General features: G+C 45.6%; 1 protein-coding gene across 1 annotated transcript in view; it reads left to right on the top strand.

The window, feature by feature from the left end:
* The window catches only part of REV3L (REV3 like, DNA directed polymerase zeta catalytic subunit), a 1,615,620-nt gene that overhangs the window by 1,456,970 nt on the left and 136,998 nt on the right, over positions 1-21,652 (top strand). The window contains exon 26 of the mRNA XM_069607775.1: positions 12,579-12,688. Coding sequence (XP_069463876.1) covers positions 12,579-12,688 — 110 coding nt within the window. The remainder of the gene's footprint in view (positions 1-12,578; positions 12,689-21,652) is intronic.

Below are 21,652 nucleotides of genomic sequence, written 5' to 3'. Positions count from 1 at the left end.
AACGTCATCGGACCATCCCATTGAAAGAACGTTACCAGGTAAGAGAGTAACTTGTTCTTCTCGGGTGACGGAAAACTTCAGAGAAGTGTATTTCTCGTCCGCTTCTGCCGCGTACAAACCAGAACACTCCAACGGCCACGCTCGGAATAGCTGTCCGTGTACGGAAGTGTACAGATGCGAGGATCAATCCTACTGTGTGATGTTATAAGCCAAACTACACACATGATAGAAATCAACATACTAAACTATCTGCATTTTTTCTGCAAGCGGAAATGCATACTCTTGCAGTTGTTAATGACACAAACCGATTGGACAGATCCATCAATTGGAAATCCATGATAATCACTTTACACACTAGTAAGAAACTAAAGTATCCAATGCACATGGCTGCATGTGTATAAAGCAACGTGCTATGACTGCATGCTCCATCCTTATCAAGTGTCCTGAAGACGGCTTCGAAGGAGCCCACAAAATAGATTGGTTCATGATGGTGCTTTCTTTGAATCCATAAACACGAACATGTGTAGACATCAAATAGAAAGGGCTAATGCATGTACATTGATTTGGTACTAGCCTCTCACTTGTGTTACTAACCTCACCAAATTACCAACAAGAAATAGTATACAGATGACATGCTTGGTTTATGTGTTGAAACATCATCTGGACATGTTTGGATAGAAATATCTTTGTGCCTTATTTTACCTTCTTTTATGTGACGTTTATATGTGTATATGAATTAGAATATGTGTATTTTTCCACTGACCTGATGTACTACTGCCTAATTAAGCCTTGGCAGACTCGTACAGTTGGACTGGGAAGCTCCCACGACCTGAGTGTGTAAAAGCAGGTTAGCTATTTGTGGAATCTGTATGTTGGCTTTACTCTAACAATGGTTTTTCCCTTGCATAGAGAATTGGAACGGATCCCTTTCTTGCTAAATCAGCATTATTAGGACCAGACCTGAAGCAGGGTGTGGCGCATTTCTTGTGAGCATTCAAAACCTGCTGTGCTGGCTTGCGGTTCTGTGCATCTATTCAGAAAGCACTGCAGGGGTGGCATTGTTATCCTAACATAAAGTACATATAAACCACATCAGTGTAGTCAAATACAATATGCAGAAATTAAAGCATCTGTTGTATAGTAAAACAGTGAAACTTACAGCAGCTATTCTTCTAATAAAAAAATGCAGTGGGAATTAAAAAGGAAAAAATATGTACATATCTTGAGTTATCTAGATTTAGCTGTCATAAAAAGGCGTTTTGTTAGCGAACATAGAGAACTAAACTGCTCTAAATTTGTTTTTGTTCAGAGAAGGGACCCTTTTTGTGAGGGAGTCTCCTATGAACAGAGGTACTTTAGCCCAAGAAAACATGTGCATGAATTGCTGACAGTAACATTGTAATGAAAATAAACGATTACATATTGTTTAGTCCCATCTCAGGGAGACCAGGATAAACAGAATTGTGTACTCCTCACTGAAAGTGATTATTTACCAGCTTTTGTTCTTGACTCCATTGTCCTAAAATAAGGAGAAGCTTGGTCTTCTGTAAGGAATATGGAGTGTTAGGAAGAAATCTCAGACATGTGCTAATGCCCTTTTAGAGACACCGAGCTCTTTTTGCTGGACTTTAGGACTTTTAATTTCTAACCTGGAGAGAGTCAGACCTTTTTCCCCATTCTCTCATGTATTTTTCTGTGATTTGGTCTCTGCATTTCTTTTGACTTTGGAGTCTGACAAACTCCATAGGGATCATCTTTACATTTTGACACACAGCGCCTTCAGTGCAGTGACACAGGGAAGTCTCTTAGATTTCCCAAAGGTTTAAATACCTTCTCTTGGTGAAACTACTGTTTCCAAGAGTAGTGAAGTGAAATTGACGTTACTTACATTGTGCAACTTTCGAGACCCAGCACACACTGTTACAATAGGGTGCTGGAGGGCGTTACTTAGTATCCACTTGGTCTAGTTTCTCATGTAACATTTTTATGTTACCCTTTCTACAATTAATGGTTGGTGGCAGTGGTTTACTTTTTGCTACCATTGTGTGTTTTTACCACAGGCTGCAATCGCAGCTGCATCAAGGCACCCATGGGTGCCCATTTTGTCAAAATGGCCCCGGTCTTGTTTTTTCGCCATTTATTGCTGGAAAGGTCCTTCTTGAGATTTACTCTGCGCGCCAAACCAGGTTTGGTCCCGTTGTTCGTTTTGTCTTTGGCGGGATGCACGAGTGAAGCCCACCTCTCGCTCCAGCGTGTCTAGCAGGGGCAGGAAGTGAGGGAGGTGCCTGAAACACCCTGTGCTTTGTCTCCTTGGTTACAGGAATGCGCCCAAGTTTGATTGGCTGGAGGGCTGTCCTTGTGGGACAGCCACCCTGCTGTGTGATTGACAGCTAGGCCGGAATGAATGGGAGAAACCTGCATAATAGGTAAGGCTTTTTGGCTTGTAAAGCAGAGTCGATCACTGGACGAAGGAATCCAAAGAAGAACTTGGAAGAGACGCCTGCTGCAACTCCTAGACCGTTGGATTGCCCGGTGAAGCCCTGCTGCCGTGCTGAAGCTCCAAATTTGCATCGACTAGAGAAACCCTGCATGGACGACTTCTCCCCCTGGGTTGGTGGGACCAATCGACCCCAAAGTGAACTCGTCTTGACATCCTCTCGGAGCTGGCTGTACTTCCACTGCTTCTGCTGCTGGAACCGAAGTGCCAGGGAGAGGAACACCCGCTCGAGTGCATCCCTGTTAAGTTGGACCCGAGCTCCAGGAAGATCCTTCGCACTCCCAGGAAGCGGGACTGACCAAGCCTGAGCCACCTCAACAGAGTGCTGGACCCCAGATGCGAGGAAGGTCTAGAGTGGTATCCGAGAGACCGCGGTGGTGCCATTTGCTCGGACGCAAGGAGCAGAAACCGCAAAGTGCTGCTGAATTTAAGTTTGACCTTTGCTGCCACCGACCTTCTCATTGTGTTGCAGGAATCCCCAGAAGCCCTCCCCACGCCCGAGGCCCAGGAACAACAGGATCTGCAGAGTCACACAGGAACAGAAGCCAGCTGGGACCATTTCTTCTAACCAAAGGTACTGTAAACCTAAGAGGACTTGCCTCTTGTTGTGTAGCCCTACTTGTTCTCAGTTGAGACATGTCTTTGTTGCCATTGCAGAGTTGCTTACAGCTTTGCCCCTCACAAGCCTCCCAACTTGTGGCCCTTCAAGTGAATCTTATTTCTACAAACCTTTCTAAAAACATTTTGCAAGACTTTTACTTGCCTGCAAAGAAGAGCTTCAGCTCCCCTAGACTTTGTTCGACTAACATTGACTGTCTTGGCTCCCTGAGAGACTCTTCTACCTCTGACTTTGTGCTTTTGCCTTTCCTCCAGGAAAGGGTTAATTTACTGTGCATTGGAGGGATTAAAAAGTACTTACCAGTTTATTATTTGTTATCGTTGTTTTATTCCCATATCCTATCCTTTACACCCAAACCCAGTACAGCTCTAAATGTACCAGTGCTAAATCCTAGCTATTTAAGTCACCTGAGGGTGTAGGAAGTGAAGTGTCCATGTGCCATCCCCAATGGGTATTATCTGATTTAGAGAAACCGAGTGTGTTTTGAAGTGTACTATATGTATTACATATTTTTCTCCCTTCTGAAGAAGGCTTATATAACTGACTGTTAAATTAATAATTGTTTCGTCAAGAAACCTTGAGTATAAGAGTTTATTTGGATTAATGGCACTGTGAAACTCTGTGTTCCAAACTTACAGCTCACATTGACCCCTCTTGAGATGAGCCTGGCTGCTCAGCCACACTACCAACCTGTGTAGTACAGACTCATACCAAAGGTTGGGTTCATATTGCCAGGAGTTCAATGTTGCTGTAGTGTCCCAAAGGGTACTGCACACAATCTTGCCTAACAATGAACAACTTTAAGCACATAGCTTTTTAACCCCCAGAACATACTGAAGTCACCAGAAACACCCACATTCACATTCCATGCATTTTATCCCATTTTCTGGCCATGTAGTTTTATCTGTCATTGGAACCTGACAAATACACCATATGCATTCAAAACATCCATTGATTGTCCATCAGTGGAACTTGCATAATACATTCGGTGAATGCCCCAATTAGCATGCTAAGTATTAAAGAAACATCTATAGCATACCTGTAAGCATGTTATGTTTTTCTTTACTTGGAGTGACTTATTGAAATACATACAATTCATGACATATAATTAGATAATTTGTGTAAAGGTAGCTTGTTTAGAGTTAGCAAATGGTGACTGTTAGGATGGCACTTGCCCTGATGGTGGGGAAATTCCATGTGCTAATGACAGTAGAAGCCTGACAAGCTCATATAGTGAAGCGTGCAAGAATATACGACTTGGATGGTAAAGGGGATGTATGTTGGCATGGCTGGGGAGGAGGGAGGAAGGGACGAGGTGGGTACAGTCAATAACAGATGGGGAAGGGGGTGAGTACACAAAAGGAGGGACATTGCTCTGGACTTCGCAGATTACCATCAGACCCTCTGTGCTGATGTTCCTGCAGTTGCTCCTATTGAGATTGATAGTTACCTATCTGGTATGGCCCTGCCAGAATTGAAGGAACAGGACCGTATGAAGTTGGAGGCAGACATAACCAAAGAAGAACTTATTGGGGCCATCCGCGGGTTGCAAACATGGAAAACACCTGAACCCAACGGGTTCCGGGCAGAATTCTGGAGGTGTGTGTGGTACAAAGTGGGCGACCTCATGTTAAAGATGCTACAGGAATGCTATGGGAAAGGGGAGCTCCTGAGGATCTGAGGACGGCCAACATAGTGGTCATCCACAAAAAAGGGAAGCCCACGGGAGAGTGCCCCTTATACAGACCAATTTCATTAATGAGCGTGGAGGATGAAATTTTGGCAAAAGTCGTGGCAAATGGGTTGCTGCTGCGGATCGGCGGGCTAATCCATCCAGATCAGTGTGGCTTTGTTCCTGGGAGGGCTACCTGGATGAACCTGCGTAGGCTCTACAATGCCCTGGCGTTATCTAAATACCTGGAGATCTCTCATGTGGTCATGGCGCTAGACTCAGAGAAAACCTTCGACCTTTGGAACAGGGTCCTTGGTAGTCCCCAAGGACCCCAAACTGTTGGTGCTTCATGCTAGCAGAGATTTGGAGGGGTCAAGATGGGACAATAAACTGACAGTAATTGCAGCAATGGTGGGGCGTGGCCAGCATGAGAGCAGCAAGGACGTGAATCCCGTGAGCTCCCTCTGGCCGCCCGCGATATCCTGATTAAATATCCTTTGGACAGACCGAAACTGCTTGAAAAAGCACCTGAGCCGACTTAAAGCGGAGTAGCATGCCTAGGTGAAATCCCGACCTCCGGACGGCGCCTGCTCTGCAGCCACTTGTACCTTCCCGGAGGCCCCCTGGGCTCGAGAAAGTGCCCGCCAAAATGGCCGCCGCAGACAGCAACTGAAGAGGACCCGGATCGCCGAAACAACACGCACAGGGGAGAAGAGACCTCAGGACACCCTCCTCCGTGCGGGGTCTGCCTGACCAAGAGTTTGCACGGGCCCGGCGAGACCCTAGGCTGCCAGCTGAACAAGCGCTGTGTCGGAGACACACGCACGGCCGGGTCGGGAGGCGAGGGACAGGACAGGGCTGGAGCGCCAGACGCAGCCTGCTGCACCGCGGCCCTGAAAGGTGTCTGCCCCCCCCCCCGCCAGTGTGTAACTCGGGGAGGACCATGGGCGATCTACCTCCTCCACCCGTGGACTGGGGAGAAACTAATTTTGTAAAGCGATGTCTAATGTCCCAGCATCCTGGGACGACTGGACTCCCCCCCCCCCCCCCCCTCCTCCACCTCCCCCTCCCCCCTCCCACCCTCCCCATAACGCCTGGAGTGAATGTGCGAAACGGAGAGGCGGGATGCCGGGGTACCGAGAAATATTCAAATTGCTGAAACCCCCGGCGAGGCACCCACCGTGACATTGCATCTATGGGGTAGCTCCCCACCGCTGGTGAATGGAATACTACAGCAAGAGCACAACCTGGCCCAAACCTGTACATTGACGCGAGTACCCCCGGTGGAGCTGCAGCCTCATGAGAGAAGGTGTCGCGCCCCGGCCGGAATCCTAGGCTGCCCACAGCATCAACGAAGTGTGCAACCTGCAACCCAGCAGAGCAAAAGAGGAGCCCCGCGCCACCAACCCAACAGCGATCCGGGAACCTGAGCACCAGCCGTAACCAAGCACAACCGAAACGGGGTGAGTCACCTAGCAGTGCATCGCGCCCCACCACCAATCCCACGCAAACACTGTAGTGGGCCCTGTGCCCACACAAGCAGGGAAGTGGCCAGTCATCCCAGCAAACACGCCTGCCAACTGCCCCAAGACCCACGGTGGGAGGCGCAGAGGGCGCACAGCGGCGGCGGGCAGCAGGTGGGCAGCCACAGCGCGGCGTGGGCACTCGGAACAGGATCTCGTCCCCAAAGCGGCACCATAGACCCTAGAACACACAGAGCTGAAAGAGGATACCAGGTCGCTATCGAAGCACTCACCGGAGCCCCACATTCCAGCAACTGGGGAGTAGGTACCACCATGGGCTAGAGCGCCCGGAAAGGCTGGTATGACTGGAGAGCAGCATAGTCCAGACCCCAAATCCTGACATATAACTCTGCCGTGGCCCAGAGGACACCTGATGTCACGCCTGTGAGGAAGGAAGTGACCTCCCATGGTACACATATGTCCATCGCCCACACGCGTCTGAGAACTCGGTAAGGCACCATATACCTGTTGAGGGGGCGATAGGCGGAACCCACAGTGGGTGGCGCCATAAGCACAGCGCGGCCGTGGTTAAAAGCTTGGTATTAGGCGGGAAGAAACACGAAGCCCGGTTGCCTGATGCCCACCCGGGGTGGCGTGGATTGGAATGAGAACGCCTAACATCCAGTAAACTGGTAGTGGAAAGCAGAGCTTGCCAATGGTCACACGCTAAGTGAGAGCAAGGGGCCCATATCATCTCCTGCGACGCGGCTCTCACCCCTGGTGCACTGTCAAATTACACTGTGGGCAAAGACAAAACGTAAATGGGAACCACGCAAAGCACCATGGACCAGTACGCAACTAGCACCCCCGCCGTTACGATGGAGGTAGAACTACCGGCGGCCTCCCCTCCTGAGACTGAAGACTTGACATTAAAAGATGTGATGGCCGCCATTGCAACCTCTCGCTCTTCAATGGAGAAAAAAAATGGATGGCATCTCAGCAGAGGTCTCATTCCTCCAACACAACCTCCAAAAGCTGTCCTCTCGGACAGGGGACGTAGAACAGAGGGTCTCGAGTGTGGAGGATGACCTTGGCGGGGTCCACCAGCAGCTATCACAGGCAATGACACGCCTAAAATCCTTGGAAGTGCGGGTCGAGGAGGGAGAGGGCAGATCACGCCTCAACAACATTCGCATTCTGGGCCTGCCAGAAAACACAGAAGGGCCCAGTTATGGAGCTCTTCCTTGAGCATTGGCTGGTGGACCTGTCGGCACCGAAATCCTTCTCCAATTTCTTTTCAATGGAGAGAGCCCACCGGGTGCCAACAGGACGCCCTGTCTGCACTTTGCGTCAAATCCGTCAAAGGAACATGATGTAAGCAGCGGGCCCCCAAGGGCCACCACCCAAGACCCCGAGCTCCGAGAGGATTGGGGACAGTTCAAGTGGTGTACCAGAACAAGCAGAGAAGAGAAAATTGGGTAACAGTTATTAGTTAATGAGTTAACTGTCTTTTCGGACAGGGTGTTTAATTTGTTATATTGGGCGACAGATGCTTCAAGTTGGGTGGAGTATGGGGTGGGGGTATCAAAGTTATGTTAAGCACCGCACCATTTCCAACACGCACATAGTAATACTTTCCTTGCTAATAAGCCACGCAAAACAATGGAGTAAGCATGTCTCGACAAAAAACCTCCCTACGCACGAGCACGGTCAATCCCTAACCAGGTTGTTGAGTCACATAACATCCTTAGATGCCCATTACACCATCATTATATATACACCGCTCAAATGCAGAGATCACCAATGTGAATAAAAATAGAATCATCCGAGTCATGACATGGAATGTAAACGGGCTCGGCAATAGCATTAAAAGGCGATTGGTCCTACAGGCACTGAACCGTAACTCCCCAGACATAGCTTTCCTAACGGAGACACGCCTCGCTGGTACAAAGTGTACGTTATTTAAACGCACAAACTACCGATTGGCGTTACACGCCTGATTCACAATGGGATCTTGAGGGGTATTAATCCTAGTACACAAAAGACTCCCCTATATACCCGATACTGTTACACAGGACACGGGAGGCAGATTTGTACACACGACAGGAACTCTCTGGGAACGCACCATATCCATGACCGCAGTATATGCACCACCCAATCTACTAACCCCTCTGACCAATGACATTACGCCCCTACTCGCTACTAACTCTGCAGACCTAACACTAATTGGAGGAGACTTCAATGAAGTAATGAATGTAGACCTTGATAGAACACATGTAAGGTCCAAGAACCCAGATGTACGCACTAAGCTTGCTACATTCACTAATGCACTGGGGTTACAAGACATGGAGGTCACTACATCCCATCACAAGAGAATACTCGTATCACTGTGGAGCACACGCCTCACTATCCAGGCTGGACTATTTTTTCCTACCATTAAGCAACATACATGAAGCATGTGAAGCACAACTACTCCCCAGAGGTATATCGGATCACTCCCCACTCACAATAACGATTAAGACCAACAGATCAACGCCCCACCCAGCTGGAGATTAAACGGCTAATACCTAGGATTCCCAGAACTGGTGGAGCATATCCAAAAGGTCACTGAATCATACTTTGAAATGAATACTGACTCGGTAGACAGCCCGATAACGCTATGGGAGGCAGTAAAGACAGTACTAAGAGGTGAAATCGTAGCCTGGACCACAGTCCACAGAAAGAAACATCTTGAAGCGATACGTGAAGCTGAAGCAAAGGTACAGAACGCAGAGGTTGATCACATAACCCATGACCAACCTGGAACAAATCGCGCACTACAATTAGCACAAAAACAGCTGCAACACATAGCTTTAAACAACGCAAAACAAGCACACGCAGCGATTCGGGCAAAGGTATACGAAACAGAAGACAAAGCGGGGAAAATACTGGCATGGCTAGAACGTAGAGATTTGGGCCTCACCCAAGTCAGGAAACTAATAACGGAAGAACCAGATCCACTAGTGACAGACCAGGACATAGCGGAGAGGTTCGCAAAGTACTACGCAGAGCTGTACAGAGCACCATCCTCACCGCTATCGACTGGAATCCTAGAAGAAATCACTCTCCCTACTGTAAATGTGCAACAGTTTAACCTACTAGAGCAAGAAATCACCGAAGAAGAAATGACCCAGGCAATGTCAGAACTCCAATCGGGGAAAACCCCAGGCCCAAACGGCTTCCACGTCGAAATATGGAAAATAAATAGGTGCAAATGTAATTTCCCCAAACCTACTACGCCTACTACAACACTCCCTCACAGGTTGCCTCCCCCCAGACCTCAGGAAAGCCACAATAATAGTTCTGCCAAAAGCGGATAAACCACCTGACAAGTGCAGTTCCTATAGACCCATCTCTCTTATAAACTGCAAGGCTAAAATACTTGCGAAGGTATTGGCCAACCGATTGCAGCAAGTTATACACACACTGGTACGGCCAGGCCAGTGTGGGTTCATGCCGCAGAGATCCACTAGGCAGAATATATACAAACTGCACACAGCACTAGAAAAACTACCTGGGCTGCAGGACCCCCTGGCCTTGCTAGCCATAGACTTTGAAAAGGCTTTCGAATCCTTTCCAGCTAGATGGGGGCACGAGACAAGGCTGCCCCTATCTGCTTTGATCTTCGCTTTAGCGATCGAACCTTTAGCAATCCTACTAAGATCCACACAAACATGCCGTGGCTTCAGGTGGGCGGATGACTGGGAGGACAAGGTGTCTTTATACGCAGATGACCTGCTAGTATACCTAAAGGACCCACGAGACTCCTGTCCCGTCGTGACGCAACTATTAAAAAGGTACGGCATGTTCAGTAGCCTTCGTGTCAACTGGTCTAAATCCATATTGTTCCCAGAGAAGCAAGTGGAGAACGCAGTGCCAGATGACTGCCCCTACCGCGTTGAAAAGGAGCAATTCGGGTACTTAAGTATACAAATTACGCATAAGCTAACAGACTGTGTCCAAGAGCTTACTTCCAATAACAATAAGGTTCAAAGATGATGTCTGCCACTAGATGTCCCTACTACTCACACTACTAGGACGCGCTGCACTTTTCAAAATGATGGCTCTCCCACACTTTCTTTACATATTACAAAACGCTCCGCTACCATAGCGCCCAGTGAGTTTCATAGAATAGACCAAACACTCAGGAAATTGCTTTGGAACTGGGGACACCCACGACTGGCACTCACTACCCTACAAAGATCCATATGGGAGGGCGGAATTGGACTCCCCCGGCTACAAACTTACTACTGGGCCAGTCAAATGGCAACAGTAAATGATAAACTGCACAGGGACACCACACTACCGCACAACAGAATGCAGGATTCCAATCCACAAGAAAGGCCCATCATGAAATACCTTTATTGCAAAAAAGACTGGTCTACTGCCCCATTGATGCTGACACATACAACCCTAATATGCACAGATGCACACAAATACTTAGATTGGGATGGAAAGCTAAACCCAGTACAACCACTGTGGAACAATAGACACCTCCCGGAAGTGAACAAACTCCTTAGATGGAACTCATGGTCCCAACTAGGCATTACGAGAATTGGGGACGTAGTGAGAGAAAACAAAATACCATTCGAGGATTTAGCCACCACCTTCGCACTTCCCTCTAATGAGCAGTACCATTATGTGCCACTTAAACATGTTACAGGCCCATCTCCCTGAAATGATTGACATGCCAGACTACACCCCGTTGGAACGCAACCCATTCCCAGAAATGATTAGACACAAAGTCACGTCTACCTTATATAGTGCTATAACTTCTTTCGCCACGAAAAAACTGTCAAGTTTGAAAGCAAAGTGAAAAGGGATGTGGGCGCTATACTTCCAGAGGAATGGGTAGCTGCACTAATGTTCCCTAGAGAGGCGGCTATCTCCTCCAGGTTTAGATTAATTCAACTGAAGATATTGCATAGAATTTACTATCCGAGGTTAGCATTATTCAATTGGGGGAAAACCACTGACCCACACTGTTTGAGATGTAAGAGGGAGGAAGGCTCCTATTATCACATACTGTGGGAATGTGCCGTCATTCAACAGTACTGGCAGCAGTGCTGTAATGAACTATCAAGGGTAATGGGCAAGAGGATCCACACAAGCCCAAAACAACTACTGTTGGGGATAGAAGAGGACATCGAGCTAACACGTTACGAAAAAGTGTTTTTATCCACCACCACTGCAATACTCAAGAGAAACATAGCGCAACTTTGGGGCTCTGAAGCGGCACCGAGCTATGAGCAATGGATCACGGACGTGGACATTTGTATTGCAATGGAAAAAAGAGTGTATACAGCCAGGGGATGTCCTGAGAAAGCTCAGAAAGTATGGCAATAATAGGAAGATGCACACTGAATAGTAACCTGTATAGACAGACGTGCTAACAGCCAAGGACTTGCAAGGGAACCAGTTTATGTGACATTAATGTAGCAATGTGTCCAGATTTGCTAAAAGGCTCCTTCGTATGGGTCATGGCATGGAACTACTGGCGGGCGGGAAAGGGAAGTATTGGTTACCCCATTGTACGGGGCTGTATGTTTTTGTTTTTCTTTTGTTACCAAAAACAATCAAATGTTTTTATTTAAAAAAGTAATTGCAGCAATGGTGATTAAATGGGACCTGGCAGTCAAGTGTGGTCCGGAGACACTTCGACTATCACCAGCTGGGAAGTAGGTATGGAGCACTGTCGCAGTATGGAAGAAATCACATACTGTACGAGAGCGGTGCAAGGGAAATACTTGAAAATCTGTGAGAAGTGGGAGGAAAGTGTGGGGTAAAGGGGAGACGGACGGTTGAAGAGGGAATGGGTTGGACGATGTGGAGGGCACTTGAGATGGGGGAGTAACTGATTCAGAGGAGCAGGATGGGAGAACTCGCATTGTGCAAGTTGTTGATGTTTTGTGCAATTGTTTTAATATGAAAATGTTAATAAAAAGAGGCTATAAAAAACAAATGGTGACTGTATTTCGATTGTCACCCATTCTTCTGTAGGTGCTAAACAGACCTAACCTACAATGAAGTTAACTAATAGAAGCAAATGCCTGGGACCATTGAACTTTGATTTCTTAGATTGCTTATTTTCCAAGGTTTGGGAAGGTGCAGCATTGCTCACCAGTGCCTCATAAAGTTGTAAATGATTTGAATCTAGTAGTACAGGGGAGCATATCAGAATGTACATCACCTTTGAAATGCATTGCCTAAACCTTGCCATGTGCCCGGCCTCTTCTTTGTTTTCCGATGAAACTGGTCTAATGCATGTTTCCTTTTTGTTTTTTGTAGATTGGTGATAGTATAATCCACAAAGCCAGAGAGACGCTGGAGCGAGCTATCAAATTAGTGAATGATACAAAGAAATGGGGTGCTCGGGTTGTGTATGGTGATACTGACAGGTAATGTTTGTTAATCCAATATAAAGCATCTATCAAAAGTATGTATCACAGTGGTCGTGGGCCATTATATAGCCTCATCAGAAAATAGCCCCAAATCTCACCAATGGTTTTTGCAAAGTTATATGTTTGTTATACGTTTGTGTTACTTGTCATACTAATGGAAAATTGCTTTGGGTGATTTGGGAAGGGCATCCTGTAAACTCATGTTTCACTTTCGATTAATCCATGCTAGTACCAGCATAATTGGGACAGAACATATGTTGTTTACATCCTACACAAAGTTTAATTGCCAGCAGTATAACAGGGCCTTACTCAACAAAAACGTTTGACCCATTTTTGTAAAGTTGTAACTAAGTAAAAGTCCATGGAACACTTGGAAAGAAACACATGACCTGAGCTTTTTTTTTTTTCTTTTTTTTTTATGCCTTTTCCTCAGTCTCCTCATCTCTGACCCTTTTGGCTAGGACACGGGTGCCTTTTCTTTTGATACAAACAACCCTCAGCAACCAGAATAGGCAATTTCTCTGTTAATTCCTTAAAGGTAAATCCAGCGTAATCTCTGAATGCCATTTTATTTTCCATTACACCGAAAGTGAAGTTTTACATTTTTTTACCTTTTGTAACTTTTAAAAATTTTACACAGCATCTTACAATGCAGTGCAGTTGGGATACTTTTGTATCACCCTAGATTTTTACACTTGGGATTTGTTTGCTTACTTTTATATGTGCCTAACGACAAGCTGATGGCAGCAGATATATTTTTACCATTTTGTGTTAAAATGGCCACGCCGCAAGATTTTCACTTGTTCTTTGGCCCTATTGTTGTTTGGCCTTCTTCCTGCCTTGTCACGTAAGGAAATTCTATATAAGGTCATGCATTCATCGTGGAAAGCTGCTGCTTTCTTGGACTAGTGCTGCCTTTGTTTGCTTGGCCTGCGAAGTGGGTGGGACTGGTCCCACTCCACATCTTTGGTGCCAGAGAGTCTGGATGTTAGGCATGAAAGAAACCAATAGTTGTCCCTGATTGGACAACTACTGGCTGTTTGGCACATATACTTACCATTGGTGGGCTTGGACTTGCTTGCAGGCTGGATTTTGGATAAGAGACTCCTGCAGCCATTTTTCCAAATAGGCATTTGAGCCAAGAATCCCTCATAGAAGAACATCCAACTGAAGATCCAAAGACGACCCCTGAAGAGGACTGCCATCCCTTCCTGCGTCTAGCCCAGTGAAGCCCTTTTGGACAACCTGATCTGTAAAGGACCTGTGCGGAGTTTCAACCCCTGGATTGGTGAGACCAACCAGTCTCAGCGTGTTCCCAAGGATCCAGCCGTTGGACTTTCAGGCTCTTCATTGTGCTACCTCGCTTAGAACCGTCACTGTTTCGTATTTGCTTCTTGAACTTTGGTGGTCACCTACTTGTGGTACAAGTTACCTTTCTGACGAGTATCCGCACCCCAGCTTCAAGGGATCCTGTTCTGGAAGGACGTCCACAGTCACGACTGGAAGGACGCCTGCCATCATCTGTGTTCAGTGGCCGTCGCTAGAGGTCTTCTTCCTTCGTCCTGTGAAGTGTCCTGAAGATGGTTGCATTGGTGAAACTTACGTTTCTCCATCGCCAAGGGTTGCACTCTGCTCTTGAACCTGACCGGAAGAATCCTTGCACCTGCAGCTCCTGGGCACCTCTCACTGGAACCAATCATAGGAAATCCAACCTCCTGCGACTCATCCGAGTAAGGGGGTAAGTAAACGCAAAGTATTTGGGTCTGCTTGTCCGCCATAGGTTAACATTGAGAATTAGTCTCTTTTTATCCTCACAACCCAGGCTTTGAAATTGCTGGGAGCTATTTAGCTCCTGGTTTTGTCCCCGGAGACTTAAGAACATGGATAGGGCACTAGAATGTCTAGGCCACATCGCTGATCTGTAGGGTTAATGTGGTGATGCTGCTGCCTGTGATGAGGTTCGAAAGAGGCAGTGCCCTTACGTCTCGGGTTGGGTTTAGACAAAAACGAGGGAAAAAACCCAAATCACATTGGTGCTGGGTGAGCAATTGATTTCATGTGAATGGCTTGAGATCAATTGATCCTGACTAGGTGAGTTGATTAGTACATGTGATTTTAATTCAAGATCCAGCAAACATGTGTTTTGAACCTTCCTGGTTCTTTATCAAGGCATGTGTTCTATATACGTGTTACTATGGTCAGTGCGGTTGCAATTGAAGAGTGAGATTCAGTTGAATCTCAAAAGGAGCATGAGACTGTCAGTGCAGATGGCTGCTGGTACCCTTGAGTGGCAGGTTGTGCTGTCTTCCTGGGAGTTTTCAGGAAGATGTGTATCGGAAGATCACTGTCCGCTGCCACACTTCAGATAACGAGCCTGACACGGCTCAACCAGAACACTGGTCGATAAATCGTAGCCAAGAGCAGTCTGTGGAAGACCTGGAACTCATCGTTGGTAGATCGCCAGCAGCCCTTTATTCACTTGCCCAGCAAAGTCCTGTCTCTATGCAAATCTTCATCTGTGCGTCGACCTCTGGAACAACCAGTCCGACTTATGCTCAAAGATCCAGCTGCTGGAAGCGCTCAGAACCTTCACGTAACCTTCTTGTGGGCTAGTCAGATGTCTCCTGGGCTACTTTGCTATAATGGCTGCCTACCAGAATTAAACCATGGAACTCTGCAGTACCTCAGCTTACACAATAAGAAGCATTTCCCTGAAGGTGCAATTCCACCACAGTGAGGGGCCTTGTAGGACCAGCTTGTAGCGACGAGTATTGTCTTCTGCCATTTTGAACAAGTTGCCATCGCTACTTGCCACCTGTGTCGCGTCTTGCGAATCATCTGCGGTCGTTAAAGAAGTGTTGACCTCCAAGTTGGTGTGTCCGGAGTGTCCCGCTATCCAGAATCTGGTCCATCGGAGCACAGAACTATGAAGTTGCCCGACCCAAGCACCGGATTTCTGAATTGACCTCTGCACCTGCGACCCCGGGCTTCCTCCAATGAAGCCAAGACACGAATTTGGAAGGCCCGGCAATTTCAGGAACTCCTACAGTGGTCCCTGAGTTAATCAAATTACAGGGGGTGAGAAAACATACCTGTTTTGCCCCCCTGTCTCCATAGACATGGGGGGCCAAAACGGTGGATGTAAAGTCCTAGCCCTGTCTCTCTCTTGCGTAACTTTGAAAAGTAGTGTTCTCACCTGGTATCCTCCCCGGGGTCTCCCCTAAAGTGGATGGATTGGGGAAAAGGGTATTTTAAATACTTTCCTCTTGAACTTTGAAACACTTACAACTACTTATTGACTCACACCAATTGCTCAATTTCCTAACGGAGACTCGTGGTCTGAAAAGACATATTGGGACCTGTTATTCTAAGGGCAGTTGGCCGCTGCTTTTCTAGCTAGAGAACTACTTTTTAAGTTAGAACCTTGGTTCTAAGGGTTTGTATGGTGTGTGCGCTAACTTCTTTCTTCCCAACCTATTAGTTCTCAAAGTCTTGATTACCTACCTGATTCTATTTTCTTTATTCACTTGCTTCAGTCCACTACTGTACCTTGAAAAGTATTAGTAACTTCGTTTAGAAAGTAGAAGGTAAAGCGTTAGTGCTCTTGGCAGAGCACCAAAAGGTGTGTGTATGCATAGTGGCAAGAAATATTTGTGTTACTCATCTGTGAACCCTTCCTCCTGTCACGCCCTCCTAAATCTAAGCCTTGCTGTTCAGTCACACTACCCAGATAGTTTGGCTGCACAGTAGTGTTTGTCTCTGTGCATCAGAATAGGGTGACCTCTCGGAATTGGCCCATGGGGCTGATACTGAAAGTTCCTCTTAAGTCACTGTGGAAATGTATACCTTTTGGATGTAAAAGTTCATTTCGCAGTTATTTACGGTTTTCTGACTGCAGAACAGTCCACTTTGTAATCAAGAGTATATATCTTTCAGTGTTACTAAGCCATGTAGTAAGAAACAAACATTAAAGTAAGTATTTTAGGTTGGTTACAGTATAGTTTAAAGCACAGTAAAGTGTCAAGAAAAGGCCCTACTCTCAACGAAACCAGCAGAATAAATCAAGTAAATATCAGTACAATCCTATATACAGTCCAACGCATCAAATGAGTGAATTGAGTAATTTAAATTGGAAGTTTACTGGTAAGTAAGTCAGTGGTACCTTTGGGAGTTCCTAAAGTTCAGAAAGCTTATCCATTAGATTCAACAGGACATTATAATGGAAAGGTAAACAAGTCTTACTTACAGTCCGAAGAAGGGAATGATGCGGCAGCCATCAATCCAGCCCTGGGGGCCCAAGTGGGACCCACCAGAAGAGCTCTGGACCCAAGTTCGATGAACAGAAGCCCAGGATCAGGTGGATGCAGAGTTGGTTATGAACCCACTGACGTATATTTTGCAGTCAAGGGGATGGGGCGTGGGGGCTGCACACACTGCCAGGGCCCCAACAGAGAGAACAAGCAGCCGGATGAGGATCAGAAGACCCAGGGAAGACTGTTCAGGACTGTGTTTCGGTTTGCATACTTCCAGAAGCTGCTATGAACACAATCATAGGATCCAAGATTATGATTCTTTTCCATGTGACCCACTACGAGGGCGCAACAGAAGGCAGGGATGACACTGCAAATTGCGTCGCAGGCGGCTCATGTAGAGAAAAGAATTGGGAGTGTTGAGATGGATTTCTAGAATCTGGCCAGGTGGATGGATTTTAGGATGCCACCCTAATTATATTGAACAGGGAGGTCTGAGAGATTTGCCCAAGCCCAGTCAAGGATGAGCAGTCAATGCTTATTCTAAGGAGAGTGCAAGTGGGGTCAGGAGCCCTCAATGAGTCCACACAGTATAGCACACAATTTTTAAATTTAGATATTCAAGTATAACAATAGTTAATTATTATAGGCCTTCTGGACACACTGCAAAATTAATCTAACAGGTAGTATTATCGCACAGCACACATTATACCAATATATACAGTCACCATAGGTTGAAATGTACATCAAATAACTTTGTTAGCTAAAGCAGGTAAGTATTTTAGATGCAGTCAATGATGGAACCAGATCACAAATTCAAACCCTAAGGTGAATGAGGCTTATGCCCATAAGTCACAGGAGCCACAATGTGTCTCGCCAGAATGAAATCTATGTAGTTAGATTTTAATAGGCTTGTGCTGGTGATAGTATTTTTTCTTTTTTTTATTGTGACATTTTAGTTTTACATTGTTAAACTTTTATCACATTCGTTCCCATTAAAATTCCTCCATCCAAATTTGAAACAGTTCACATTTTCAACGTATCAGTTGTTGAGTCCATCCTCAGCTATTACCTCAGTATTGGCCGCCTCCTCCTTTTTTTTAAGGATATTCTCTAAAAAGTTTATGCCCTGGCATGTGAACTTGTGGTTGTGTCCTTCTTAGAAATAATCCCACCATTCCTCCTTACTTTTTGCTGTTGAAGGGAACATATGGGCTGGAAGCATTTATTTTCTCATTTTGTCTTCTGCGCCACATTCCAGTAAAAGGTGGAATGTTGTTTCCATTTGGTTTTCACTTTGGCAAAATCTACACTTCATCATTAACCCCTCTTTTGCCTGTCCGATTCTTATAATCGTTAGTTGGATACACATCCAACCTGATTTTCATTAGTCTTTCTCTATGATGGCTAGAGGGGAATTTAGATAGATATTCAGGCATAGCGTTTCTTTTCCGATGTTCATTTGCCATATTCCTGCAGCTTTTAAGGGCCATTTTTGCCTCTCTTGTCAAAATCCAGTCAGCTCTCAGGAGTTTCTCTTTCACACAATTTGGATTAGTTGTCAATTCGTTAAAAGCTGATTCCAGATCTACAAAAATGTTATGCCATTCATTTTTCCAATTGTTTTTAAAAGGGAAGCAGTTTTTTCTTTCCCATTTTCCAACAATATTCTGTAACCTTCTGCCGGTTTTACTTCACTTATTTTCCTCAGTAAACTTAATGATTTCCATTTCATCATTACTTCCAGGGACTCCAGGCATAGTTCGGCTCTTATTGCAACCATTGGAACATTTTTTGGCAGTTTTAGTATGGTCTTCCAAAAGATGCTTTCTAGTTTTGGCCAGATATCATACTTTAAGTTCACCCTGGCTTCAATTCCATATGTTAGTGATGGAAGGACTTTCTGGGAGTAAAACATTCTTAATGGAACTGAGGAAGATTTTCTGATATGATGCTACCCTGCAAGCTTAGCATCTTTGCTTTTGAGAATAGTTCTTCCCATTTACTTTCGATGCTAGAGGTATTAAACCTTACTCCTAGGTAACGAATCTCGGAAACTGTGTCCAATTGGTCACCCCCAATTTGCCATTTAAATTTTTTTATTAATGGTTTTCTGCTTCCTCCAATTGTGACGATTTTTGATTTATCGGTGTTTATCACCAGTTATTAGATGTCATTTATATCTGTAAGTTGTTTAACAGACGCTACAGTCCTATTCTTGTTTTGTCAATTAATACTATGTCATTGGTATAGCAAATTATTGCCACTTCCTGTTCGTTGAGCTTTGGAGGATGTTTGTTATTTTGGGAAGATCCGCAATATATAGCTTAAAAGGAGTGGTGGCCAGCGGGGCCCCCTTGGTTTACTCCTTTTTATTGCAATTTATGTTGTTAGAGCTCCTTTGTTGACCAATCGGATTTGGGTTGAGGTGTTTTGATGTAGTGTTCTTATTGGATTGAGAATATCTTCAGGGCACTTCACTTTTTCAATTTATCCCATAGTTTCCTCCTATGTACCATGTTGAATGCTTGACTAAGATCTACGAATGCGAAGTGCACTTCTCCGTTAGATTTTACAGCCTTCGTTTTAAGCATAGTTAGAATAAAGAGATTCAAATCTGTGCTGGTTCTCTTGGTGAATCCCGATTGTCGTGGGCCAATGATGTGATGTTTTTATCTGCCCAGCTAGATAAATTCCGTTGAAGTTCTGCAGCAAATATCTTCCCTATTATTGCTAATAGGGGTATGGGACGGTTATTCTTCGGATCGTCCCGTTTCCCTTTTTTATACACACTCCTGGTATTTTCTTTTGACTCACAATCTGCTTAAATAAGTTGTTAATTATTATCGCCCAATTTTTTGGATCTTTTTTCAGATGAATATTGGAAAGACCGTCGGGTCCGAACGCGGGGGAATTTTTCAATTTTTTTATCGCATCTTCTAGATCTTTTATGTCAATCAATCCCTTCCAAGGATAGGTGGTTTCCTCTACCCACTGATGTGGGTCATCCTCCGTATGCTTCGAGCACTTGAGTGTATTGAGTAATCCACTCAAGTTCCGAGACCCCACTGATCAACCTCTGCTGTTGATGTAGTCGGTGATGGTTTATATGTTTTACAACAATTATACCAGAGGTAAGTATGTGTTTTCCTCTTTTGAAAACCCAGAGGGTGTTTCACAGCCTTGTCCCCGGGGATCCCACACTCAGGTGGCCAGAGAAAGGCCATCGCTTTTGGAATCCAACCCTGGGGATGGACAAGTGAGGGAGGATCACCTGGGTCGGGGTCCTTGGGGATTGGGGGAGAAGCACCCGATGGCGAGACATGGTATCCCCCATTTCCACAACCCATCTAGCCCCTATCCCTGCTTATTTTATGGGAAACTCCAGCTCCCATAATTCCTCCCCACGTTACATTGACCACACTACTGCACTGAGGAAGATGACTTGCAATAGCTCTGTCCTGTAATGAGGCCAGGCAGAGTCAGGCACGTAATCCTAACTATATACACCTGCCACTTGTTAAGACTCCCGTTCAGGTGAATAAAAGGTGCTGCACACAGGAACAATCGGAGCAAGACTGGGTACGAGAAGGAACAGTTCTTTCAGGGCTGATGCGAACCAGGCGATGGAGGTCAGAAGGCCAAGGGGCTGATATGCAGTTACGAAGATCAAGAGAGAGCGAGACGAGAATCCCACACTTTCGGGAAGCCGTAAACGCTCCAAGGACTGAAACTGAGTGAGCGGAAGAAAGAAACCTTCAAGGCACTTGAAAGCAGCATATGACCCTCCCGGGTGAATGACGGAGCTGAGGAGATGGTGTAAACAGCCTTCACTGCTCCATGAAGAGCGTTGATGAAAGAAAACTGATTAGCACAACCGGTGAGTTATCGAAGGCAACAAGAGTTCGGTTTGTGTTAAAGACAAAAGAGCTGTAACTCAAAAGTTGAAGGTTGCGCGTGTGCCGATAAAAAGCGTAATGGAAAGGAATTGCTGAATTGTAAAATAAATGGATACAAAGTAACGAGTGGTCCTGTAAGGCGAAATCGTACTTTCGAAAGTCTCTGTGAAATGTTCTGAGTTTATTGGGAAACAAAGGCAAGAAAGTAATCAGGAACCCACAAGCAAGTTGAATGAGTGAAAAGCAAAGTATGTAAACTCTGAATATGCCAAGAGGGCAAAGTATATGAACTTTGAAAGAGGTCAACAAGGCAAACTAAAGAAAATAAGAAACTACAAATATCAAGAAGTACTGGTGTCCCATATGAATTTTTGAAAAGGCCAAGAAGGCAAACCAAAGAGAATAAGAATCTACAAGTACCAAGAGGCATTGGTATTGTAAGAGGAGGAAGCTTGTGGATTGTAGAATTATTGAGAGAAAGGCCGAAGTGGCCCTGCAGATGTCTATGTAAAATCCTTGCAGTTTCCAAAGTCTTTGACAGTGAAAAGACACCTGAGACAAAATATGGGGAATGGAACCTCACAAAGAGAAAGACAAGCTGGAGCCCAGCAGAGGGAAACCTGTACAGAACTGTGTGATAAATGGAGAAAGTGAATGTGAAAAGAGAGGCAGGCCCGAGAACGGCAGAGGGAAGCCTGTGTTGAATTGTGAGAAAGTAAAGGTCAAAAGTGAAACTGTATATTTGACAAGGCGGACAAAGCATAAGGAAGTGATTGAACTGCCATAAGCTTGAAGCCCAAGCCTGAACTGTT

Source organism: Ambystoma mexicanum, chromosome 4q (assembly GCF_040938575.1).
Source record: "Ambystoma mexicanum isolate Mex_15411 chromosome 4q, UKY_AmexF1_1, whole genome shotgun sequence".
NCBI lineage: Eukaryota > Metazoa > Chordata > Amphibia > Caudata > Ambystomatidae > Ambystoma > Ambystoma mexicanum.
This window is presented reverse-complemented; position numbering and strand designations above follow the sequence as displayed.